The sequence below is a fragment of the Euphorbia lathyris genome, chromosome 5, assembly GCF_963576675.1.
Source record: "Euphorbia lathyris chromosome 5, ddEupLath1.1, whole genome shotgun sequence".
NCBI lineage: Eukaryota > Viridiplantae > Streptophyta > Magnoliopsida > Malpighiales > Euphorbiaceae > Euphorbia > Euphorbia lathyris.
The window spans coordinates 53,266,415-53,278,611 of NC_088914.1; the positions used below are offsets into that span (position 1 = coordinate 53,266,415).

The 12,197-nt window shown below is 33.4% G+C and overlaps 1 protein-coding gene across 1 annotated transcript; it reads left to right on the forward strand.

The window, feature by feature from the left end:
• The first annotated feature begins 9,687 nt into the window (after positions 1-9,687).
• Positions 9,688-11,905, forward strand: LOC136231139 (ethylene-responsive transcription factor ERF110-like). Its single transcript, XM_066020422.1, has 2 exons — positions 9,688-10,126; positions 11,120-11,905. Exons 1-2 carry the CDS (start codon positions 9,814-9,816, stop codon positions 11,746-11,748), a joined length of 942 nt encoding a protein of 313 aa, XP_065876494.1. The 5' UTR covers positions 9,688-9,813; the 3' UTR covers positions 11,749-11,905.
• The last annotated feature ends 292 nt before the right edge of the window (positions 11,906-12,197 follow it).

Sequence of the window (12,197 nt, forward strand, 5' to 3'; positions counted from 1 at the left end):
TTGAGCATCAATTTCTCATTCACCACTTGTCCGTTTTGAGTTTATAATATACCATTAAAAAAATCTCACGACATAGAATACGTTGACATATTTCAAGTTATTCTAAACTCCATTTACCCTTTATATATTTAAGCCTGAAGTTGACAAAAAATAACAAACCAAAAGTTGTTTATAATTTGTTTTGGATATATATCGTTTATAAAAATAATTTTAAATTAAAAAATATATTTAATATATATAAATATTGTTTATTTATTTATTACATAATCCGGTTCGACCAATTCGAGCCATCCGATCCGACCAAGTGACTCGTGACCCAGTTATAAATCCGGTTTGATGTCTGATCCAGTTCTGATAACATTGACTAAAAATCTTAATAAAAAAGAGCATGGTTAAAAGGAATAAAGAAGCAAACCTGAGTGGTCGACTGTCCCCCCGATGTAAACTTGATCCGCCTATGATTGGGGTAGTCTACATTCATTACTTTTCCTAATGACTCGTATTATTCCTCAATCGATATTTCCTAAAAAAATATATATATTTTGCCTTCTCGATTGAGAATAAATGGCGATGATAGACATGTTGTTTCTACCTCCTGCAAGTAAGATCCCTTGTCTCGAGGAAAAGGGTTAATCTTATCATAGAATATTAAAATGATGTAAATATGGATTGGGTTTAGATTGGAACTTTTGATCTCATCCGAGAGGTTGTAATTGAGTGACCCGTGTCTGGACAAACTTCATTGTTTAATCCTGATGTTGTGTTCAACGACCCATGTCTGGACAAACTTCATTATATTATAATCAACGATCCGTATCTAGATGGACTTTGTTGTCTAATCTTGATGTTGTAATCAACTACCCGTGTCTAGACCAACCTTATTGTCAAACCTTGATGATGATGTCAATGACCCGTGTCTGAACAGACCTTGTTGTTGAACTTTGATGATGATGTCAACGATATGTGTCTAGAAGAACCTCATTATCGAACTTCGATGATGTTAACAAACGTTGTAATCAAACTCTGATATGATACCAATGACCTGTGTCTGGATGGACTTCATTGTCGAATCCCGATGTTGAGGGAAAACTAGTTATATGCCAATGCAAAAAATGCAAATTTGTCATGGAAAGCTTGGTATTTCTTAGTTATGTGGTGAGCAGAGATGGTATCTGAGTTGATAAAGAGAAAGAGTGAGAGCTGTCTGGGAGTGGCCAAATCTGAGAAATCTGGGTGACATTAGAAGCTTTCACAAATTGGCTACCTTCTATAGACTGATGCCTTGAAGTGTCACTATAAAAGGCTTGTCATTTGCTTCATTCAGACTTTGATCTTCAACACGCAAAAGCTCTGAGCAAATTCATACTTGAAGTTCCATCTGAAAGCAAAGCAAAGACATTTTTACACAAATTCTTATTCTTCTGTGTAAACGATAGATTAGATCATTCAGGTGTTCTTTGTTTTAGAACAAAACATTATCAATCACTAAATCTAGTTAGGAGACCCTGAGTTGCTCGGTTTTTAGCAATTAGAGTTGGATAATGCTGAGTGTAGGTATATAGAGGACGATACTCTGTAACTGCTTGCTGACTATTGTAAAGGGTTTGTGCTCTACCCAAAAGAGCTCAGTAGTGGATTAAAGCTCGGAAAAAGAATTCCGGAGACTGGATGTAGGCAGGAGGCCGAACCAGGATAAACTGCTGAGTAACATTTTCTATCCCTCATCTCCTATATCTGTTTGCTTTTATTTTTGGCTAAGAAAACGTTTAACTTAAGCTTGCTGAGTTGCTTGATCTATTGTTGAGTTCAAGAATAGACTTCTAAGTGCTATCTCCTGAATCAACATCAGAAACAACTTTAGTTGCTGACCAACTAAAGCTGCCTCTGACCGCACTTAGTATCCTTGTGCTATCAATCTGTGTGAGAAAATATATTTCACAAAAAGAACAAGTCAGCCTTAACACTTAAATTTTTTAAATAGTTCCTTTAACTCACCCCCCCTTAGGAACTTATTCTCATAACACAAGGGATCAACACTTTGCTTTGTGCTTTTTCATCTTCCTGTAACTCTTACTTTCTTTTATTAATTTAATTAATGGGCTAGTAATTATTTAATATATTATAAATATGTTATTATTAATTATTTATTTATTTTGATTTTTATTTTTTTACTATGTTGACAACTCGTCAAAAAGACATCTAAAACACTTCTCCCTTTTTCTCTCTGCTTCCTCTATTATATATATATTATAGATATAAAACAGTAACGATGGAGCTGAGGTGTCACTCCCTCCTTTTTTATTAATAAAAAATATAATATCATATATAGTTTATTAATTTTAATTATATTATTATATTTATGTATAAAAAGATTATTTTATTCATATTATATCTAAGAGTTCTACAGAATTTAGATTAATACTTAAATTCTCTCCTAAAATCTCTATAATTCTCTGCATATATAAAACAGTAACGATGAAGCTGAGGTGTCACTTCTTTCTTTTTTACTGATAAAAGTATAATATATTAATTTTAGCTAAATTATTATATTTATCTATAAAAAGATTATTTTATTCGTATTATGTCTAAGAGTTATACAGAATTTAGATTAATCCCTAAATTCTCTTCTAAAATCTCGGCATATCTATCTGTACATAATATAAAACAATAACGATTGATCTGAGATGTCAATTCCTCATTTTTTACTGATAAAAAATACAATATAATATATTAATTTTAATTATATTTTTATCTATAAAAGGATTATTTTCTTCGGCTCCTCCTCGATAACCAGCCTTTAATAAAAAAAAATCTATAAAAGGATTATTTAAAGTAAATAGAAAAATAAAATAATAAAATTTAATTTAGATAATACCTTTATGTCATTAATTTTAATTATTAAATTACAAACTTTTTAAATATTTATATGCCAAGATGAATTCGTGCATCGTACGGGCCAAAAACTAGTATATATTAACAACACCTACAAATAATATACGTAGCACTATAATCCTCTCTTACTTCCAACTTTTATAAGACCCATTTATCAATAAATACTATACATTCACTCAATTAATATACAATTGATAATTTTTATTTATTTAAAAAATATTTTTACCTAACACAATAATTTATTCAATACTTATTATGAATTTCATAAAAAATATTTATCTAACAAAATAATTAATTCAATACTTATTATTATTTTCATAAAATTTAATAATTATTATTAATTGAATAAAAATTATTGAGTGATTAATTAATTAGCAATTATTAATTGAGAAAAAAGCTTGGAATAATTAATACTGATTAGAATTAGTACATCATTAAAAAAAAATTAAAAGCTTAAAATGCATAATTGAAGTATGAGATTACATACGAGAAAATAACATAACCTTTTGATGATCAATCATTTAGATCAGTGACTACGAGATTACTACATTGCATGTATAAGGGGAGACTTATGTTAGTCCAATAATGTTTCATTCGGGAACTCCATTTTTGTATTGTTTCACGCTTTCGTCTCGTGGAGAGTTTTCAATATACTTATTGCACATGCTATGGTTCTTATGCTATATGCATTATCATTCGAATTTGCTCCAGAGGAATGGTCGAATTGTTTGTTTGAAGGACATATTCTTGCACATGTTCAAATATTTCTCAAATTGTTTATGTCTATTGATGAATGTAAAGCTTTGTTTCTTAGGTTATTGTGCGATAATTAGAGGAAAATTACAAAAAAAAAAAATCAACTTCATCATCCTTTTAAGATGGATGGTGTCTGTAACGTCTTATGAGTTTCATCACACTTATTTAATCGATCGTGCAAAACTCGGATTGCTATAAATTAGAAGTTCGAGTACTACAAAGTAAGTGTTTCGAAGAACAATTACCTATTAGGACGAATGATTAGTAAAAGGGCCATGAGGGTAGTAACTCGATATCGTTTGATGATTTCTGGGTATATTCATATACATGTATAGGGTGTTTGGGATTGAAAAAGTTTTGAAATTTTATTGAATATTGCATATACGGATCATAAAAAGATCGTGGAGTGGGTCTAATCAGAGTTTGGAATTGCGAACTTTTTTGATATTTGGTTTGGTAATTGAGAATTTTGTTTTTCGGGATACAAACTGTTTGAAACTTGAAAATAATATTGGCTAAAATGATTTTGATTGTTCTCCACTGCAAAAACAAAAATGTAATGTAATAGAAAATTAGGTGGGAATAAAAAAATATTTTATAGTTTGAAATGAAGAATTATGTAAGATGTACATGATTTTTTTGAAATATTTCCGTTAGATACAATTAATAGGTTTGAAAAAAAATTTAAGAAACTAAATTAAAAATTAACGTTTGAATTATTAATAAGAGAAAAAAGTTGCAAAAATTACGCAAAAATAATTTCCCATTTGAGAGACAAGTTTTAAAAAGAGATAAAGGGGACAGAGACAATAGATGCACGTTTTCCTATTTTGAGGTGTCAGATGTGCCGTTTATGGCACATGAACTGCACATGTCAGATATACTTCTTTATGTGACTCACCTTTACCGTTCTTCTCTTTTGGCAATTGTTGGTTCACAAAATTGATAAGATTACCAATTTTGTTAACATACTCCCAACTAGTTAATTACAACCATTTTTTCAAAATAATAATGAACATGTATCTATTAGATATGTTATTAGACAACCAAAAATTAAAAACTCGATGTATCGAAATAAAAGATCATAGGTTTCATCGACCGAAAAAATAAAGGTAAAAAGTCTCATAATAATTTTTGTTTAAAATTAATATACTTGATCATTAAACATAATATATTAACATAACTTATACTGTTTTTTCCATAAATATATATTTTTTAACTTTAATAACCATTTATAGTTTGATATTATGGTTTGAATTTATTAAGTTTAAACGTAAATTAATTAATTAATTATAAAAATATTAATACTATATTTGTTTTACATTTTATGAAATTATATATTTAAAAAAAATTATATTTGTGTTTTATAGTGGTGGTGTTGTGTTATATATTTAGAAGGTAATTCTTAACAGTCGCAACCTCATCAAAGCTATTATAAGGCTTTGCTCCTCCTTTGAGTTCGTAGAGTTCAGACACATTTTTAGAGAGCAGAATCGTGTTGCTGATCGCTTGGCGGCGGCGGGCCATGAAGGGACGTTAGGCGTTACTACCCTTCCTGTTTCCCCTAGTTTCATCTCTCATCTTCTCTTAGAAGATAGGATTGGGGTTAGCTTCCCTAGGCTAATTCCTGGGTAGTTTGTTGTTTTTCGTTTTTCTTTTCCTTTTCTACCAAAAAAAAAAAAAATATATTTAGAAGGTAAAAAAGATATAAGTAAAAAGGGTGAATGTCGATAAACATAAAAATAGAAAGATGACCGACTAGTTATGGTGATGTGGGGTTGACTTAATTAGATTTGAAAGTGGGGTTGACTTTATTAGATTTGAACAGGTAAAGCTGTACAATTTGTACGAAAACCATTTAATTTGGTACTTTGAAAATCGAATATTAATAACACGTGCGCCTGACCAAACATTACTAGTAGTATTACAGATCATGGGTGATTAAAACTCATGATTTTTCTGTCTATTACAACTTGAAGGTTTGAATGGAGAAGTTTAATAGATTTCTCTAACATTTAAAAGGACAGGTAATGAATTCGGATCTAATCAATAAGTAAACTAAGAGATTTAGACTTGTCTATTGTAGCGCAGATCCATTAAATAACAGCGGAAGTAATTGACACTGGCTCTATATCATCGATCTATAAAGTTACCACACCAAATGAGTAATCACCATTGATTCACGAACTAAGAACGAAAGTCAAAGACAAAGAGAGAGAGAGAGCGAGAGAGAGAGAGAGAGAGCACGTAGGAGAGAGATACTCTATCTCATATTTCTTGTCTTAGGATTTTAGCCTCCCTAGTTATCTATTTATAGCTAGGTTAAACCTTAATCCTAATCTTATTTGGATTGGGTTACGTGCGGGCCATAAATGAATCAGTAAATGGGTCAAGACCAGTTTACTCCATTTATCCCTACATCTCGCACTCGCATGTAACGAAAACATATAATCGAGAACTCAAATGTTGTATACTCGTTGGAGATATACAACCTCTCGAATTACATGCGTAATTAAGAAATGATATGCTTCATCCTAGACTTTATATCACATTAATTGTCATTATCTCAACAGTTCATCTATATTCACAAGCGTGCATATATGCACGACTATCCGGATTTGCGAAATATAGGACTACTAGATGTGAACTTGATAAAGTCTTTCCCTCTTACTACATTTTTTCCATAATAATTCATTTTACTTGCCAAGTTGGCCCCTATCTGAGCTGAATTAGTACCTAGCTCTTGGAGGCATCCTTCTAAAATAGCCAAAATGAATTACACTTCTTGAACTAGTTAAGGGTATCAAGGATAATGTTTCGAGAAAAAACTTGTTTTTCACGTAAAGAGTCTCACGCTAGGAAAAAGTGAGATTGTCCTTTTTCCATCTCTTGGTCATAAACCACACATGGTATGAAAAACATGTGCTATAGTGTTCTAATCCTTCCATCTCAAGAAAGCGCATGTCTATGCTCAAAACAACACCATACGAAGGTTTCAGTTTCGATGTGTCATACCATCTAACCTTAGTCTATCTCATTATATGACTACCTTCGGCTATCTAAGACATAAGATTTCGTTCAAGCAACTCTGATTGAAATTTGAGATTATAAATAATCTTTTATATACATATATTATCCACTTATATGTATATTTCTATCTTCCATGCTAATGAACCTAGATCCATTGTTACTACAGGACGATGTCAATTATTGAGCAAGTTCTTGTTTACTCAAAAATTCGCCCCATCCTTATCTTTGTCACCATAATTAACAAAATGAGGGTAAGCGCTCGTGTGAGTGAGCTGCTACTCTATCTGACATGCTCAACTGCAAACATTAACATACAATATTTACATATACGTGTATTATAGGTGATTCAAAAAGACACTTTATTGAATTTGAAACACATGTCACAAAAGTTACATGTAATAGAAATATGTTTAGATCCTAAGTAATCTCTGGTACTTAATATGTTTCACAAAAACATCTCTATTGACAGGTTTCGTTAGAGGGTCAGCAACTATGTCATGAGTCGAAACATATTTCATACAGACTTCTTTGCGTGCAACTAATTCTCTAACAAAATGATACTTGATTTCAATATGCTTTGCTTTACTATGAAATCTTTGATCCTTAGAACGAGCAATGACAGATTGACTATCAATGCTGATTATTACTGGAGAGCTTCTTGTAACACTGTTTAGTTGATCCATGAATCTATTCAACCAAACGGCCTTTTGGGTTGCGGATGAGTAAGACACGTACTCAACTTCCATTGTGATAATACTACACATGTCTGTTGCTTGCTACTCCCGGAAATTACCCCATTTTCGAGTAAAAAGATGTAGCCGGAAGTGGATTTTCTTTCATCCAAGTCTCCTACCCAGTCTGTATCTGTGTATCCTTTGACTAGAAGATTCTTCCCTTGGTAACATAGAGAATATTTCGTTGTTCCTTTGAGATACCTTAGTATTCTCTTTACAACAAACTAATGAGCCTGACCTGGGTTGGATTGATATCTTCTTACCATCCTAACACCATGGTAGATATCAGGTCTAGTGCATAAAATTGCATACATAAGGCTACCAACCGCCTTCGTGTAAGGAACGTTTTCCATTTTTTGGATTTCCAGTTGTATTTTGGGGCACATCTTTGAGCTCAGAACATGATATTTGCTCATTGGGCTATCTATGGGTTTACAATCTTGCATATTGAATTGCTCAAGAACTTTGTTGATGTAGGTCTCTTGAAATAAGGTCAACAGTTTCTTTGAGTGATCCCTTGTGATCTTGACCCCAAGGATATATGCAGCTTCTCCCATATCTTTCATATCAAAACTTGAACTTAACCAAACTTTATTTTGATTTGTAAAAAGTCATATCATTACCTGCAATTAGGATATCATCAACATATAATGATAGAATGATAAACTTATTTCCAGAGCGTTTGGTATAGATACAGTGGTCTTCTTCAATTTGATTTAAGCCATTCGATGTCATCTCATCATGAAAACAAAGGTACCATTGCCTTGAAGACAGTTTGAGGCCATAAAGGGATTTGATCAATTCGTAAACCTTTTGTTTGCAGCCTTTTTGAGTGAAACCTACAGGTTGTTGCATGTAAATTTCTTCTTCCAATTCTCCATTAAGAAAGGCAGTCTAACATCCATTTGATGTAGCTGCAGGTCCAACCCTGCTACAATTGCGAGTATGAGCCTTATGGAGGTCAATCTTACAACAAGAGAGAATGCCTCCTCAAAGTCGATTCCTTCCTATTGTGTGTAGCCTTTGGCGACTAAATGAGCCTTGTATCTTTCGATACTGCCATCAGCCTTTCATTTAATCTTGAGAACCCATTTGTTCCCAATTGCCCTTCTACCCTTGGGTAAATCAACTGATTCCCAAATATGGTTGACTCACATGGAAGTCATTTCTTCTTCCATTGCTTTAATCCATTTGTCCTTTCCAGTACATGAGAGAGCTTGTTGAATATTCTTTGGCTCCGCATCATCACAAGGAGTTACTAAAAAAGCTGAGCCTTCGACACCAAATCCTTGGCGATCAACTTTTTGTCTTTTAGTGCGATGTGATTCTGAATCCTAGTAGACGAATTTCATGTATTCATCATAATTTGATATGCTCCCACTGGGACCAAGTTTCATATTTTCATAATAATGGGGAATATGACTCCCACTTTCATCTGAATCACGAGTATCTGTAACGTTCTGAGGTACATTGACATGATCTTGTTCCTCGAAATCCTGAATGATTTGAACATTATCAAGTTTCTCAGAAATTCTCCCATTCGAATCGAGAGGTCTGTTAGGCTCTAATTCCTCATAGAGGGTGTTATCTTGGTCGACATCACCTGTTGGAAACTCATTTTCCAGAAAGACGACATCTCGTGATTCAAATTCTGTAACTCTTCCATCTTCGTTTTCTCCCACTAGAACATATTCTTTTGACAGTTCTGGGTATCTTATAAAGATACATCTCTTATCCCTCGGGACTAGTTTTCCAAACTTACTCGAGACGTCGTGGGCGAAAGCGGTGCAGCCTTAAGGCTTTAAATAGTTTAAAATGAGCTAGCGATCGATCCATAGTTCGTATGGAGTGGAAATGATAGATTTGGAGGGCACTTAATTAAGGATGTAGGTTGTCGAGAGTAAAACATCTCCATATGAAAACATTAAGAACAAATTTAATAATTATGCTATATAATAATCAAAGGTTTTCATAAACACGGAATGCGCATAAAAACCAAGTATCGGCTTTATTTGAAAATGTGTAATTAAATTTAAATGTAGATATCCTAATGGGCCGACCTGTTTGTCGGTATTGCAGTGAAGAAAACATGTAAGGATCCAAAAGTATCAATAACACCGACTTAGATTTGGCTTGCAATTGGCTGCTTCCGACCTCCTTCTTTCGTTTTCTTTCTCGTTCACATCTTACTACTACTTTTATGTTTTTACCACTTCCAGCTTTTTATATTTATGTGTATATCCACATCCACTTGCTTCATCATCAAGAACTACTAGTATTTAAAGAACCCTCTCTGTCCACGACTCTGCCATTAAGGCGGCGTTTACTTGTATTTTTGTATATACCCTCTCCTTTTATATTCATTCCTATTTCTTTTAGGGTTTGGATAACATCATATCATATGTGCATGTACTTTCACCTCAACCTGAAGGTGGCGAATTCCGAAGATAACTTAGATTTTGATGTTGTTGATGAATGGCTTTTTGATGAGCCTTTCTTGACGCATCTTTCTCCCTTTGATAGGCAACATGAGATGTCTACTATGGTTTCTGCTTTGATCCATGTTGTCTCTGGAGAGTCTTCTGCTTCTGCTGCTTCTTCTTCTTCTTCTTGTGGTGCTAAGAGAACAAGGGAACTTCATGAATATGAAAATGAATATGATCAACCCGCCTTCTATAGACCATTTCCTCATCCTTTTTCTTCTGCTCAAACAGGTATCAACTTTCTTTTATTATGGATTTTTACTTTCTACTTCTTCAACACTTAGTATCATTCCTCATTCAAGAATATAATTAAATCTTTAAACTGTTTATTCAAATGGTTCTTCAATACATTGTCAAGGGTCTCTAATTATATCACCTTGAATTTTAGTAACTATTTAATGATGAAATGTTAACGGATAACAAGATGGGTCTATATTATACACGTTGGACGTCCGAGCTAAAAGATAGGAGTACCTCTAGTGGTTTCTGTATATCATCTCAGAGAGGCAGAGATGGTCCTGTCTCTCTGTTTCTACGAAATACTATCAGAGTCTCTGATTAAATCAAATGATCAAGAGTTTGAATATAATAACCCGATGAAATCTTAACAGATGATAAGATGTGTTTATGTTGTATACGTTGGAACCAGAGGATTTAGGTGTTCCAGAGCACCTCTGACTTCTGGAAACCATCTCAGAAGAGGGTGGTCCTCCTCTCTTTTTCCATAAAATACTATCAGCCTCTAATTAAACTAAAGCATCAAAAGTTTGAATCTTGAAGATTCTTTAATGATGACGTGTCTATGTTATACAAGTTGGACAGAGCCAAGAGATTTAGGAGTATTAGAATATCTCTGACTTCTGGAAACCATTTCAGAGAAGGGTGGTCCAGCCTTCTTGTCTCCACAAAAAAATAAAAGTTCCTGAGATACTGAGATACAAATCAATATTTGAGCTTTCAAAATCTGTATCCACCCCTGTATACAGTCATATTCGTGTACGTATTATTATTTGGACTTAACTATTAATTTAAATTTCAAGTTGTTAGTTACTTTGACAAGTTTCAAACAGGGAAAAAAGAAAAAAACTAACTTATCTATTTATATTTATTAAGTTTTTTCAATGGAACAGTTACCTAATTAATTAGAATTGGTTGATATGGCATGCAAGTGAATAAAGTTGAGTTGATTATTTTGTAATTTAATTATGTTGAAACAATGTGCAGAGTTTCCAAACATTGGAGCGAGTAGTGTAATCCCAGGCACAGAAATGACATTGAGTCCCATATATGAATACACTGAGGGCTGTAGAGAAGAGACGCCAAGGAAATATAGGGGAGTTAGGCAACGGCCATGGGGGAAGTGGGCAGCAGAGATAAGAGATCCAGTTAAAGCAGCTAGAGTTTGGTTAGGTACTTTTGATACAGCTGAAGCAGCAGCAAGAGCTTATGATGAAGCTGCCCTTAAATTTAGAGGCAGTAAAGCCAAACTTAACTTCCCTGAAAATGTCAAACTCCGCCCATCTTCTTCTTCTTCTATTCCAATGACAACAACTACCCACTTGAACTTGACCGTTTCTCAACCTCCTCCAAGTGTTAATATTCAACCTCAAATATCAACCAACTTGGCTATGCCTATGCCTATGGCTATGCCTAGTCGTCGACATTTGGTTTTGGGGATAGGTGCTTATGAAATCGAACATTTTGAAATATATGATGACCAAATGTTTTTTTCATCACCTCTTTTTCACTCTTCTCCTCCACAACCTTCACTTCCTCTTACTTTTCCACCACCACCGCCCACCACCACTCAGAGTGACCTCTTACTCCCACCTTGGTCAGATGCCGGTCATTAGATAACAAACATCAATTTTGTTTTTGTTTTTGTTTTGTTTTTCCTTTCTAGAACTAATCATGTATTTGCATTTTATGTTTGCTACGTTCTTCTTTTTTCACATGTAGGTTATAAATGTTTTGGGGTTAGTTATATCTATCCTGGCTAAATTACACACATACCATTCAACTTTACAAATTTTCACCCTAGGCCATTGAATTTCAAAATGTAATATAAAAGGAGTTAATGTGCAAAAGTACCCCTAACGTTTTGGGCTAGGAGCAATTTTATCCCTAACGTCTAAAATTGTGCAATTTTACCCCTAACGTTGGAAGCCAAGAGTAATTTTACCCCTAACGTTAATAAATTGCGTCAATTTGAGAAATAATTCATCAAATTGTCTTCTCAGTCATAAATCTTGTTATCTACACTTCATACGTGTGTCATTTTACCAGTAACAAATCACAAATA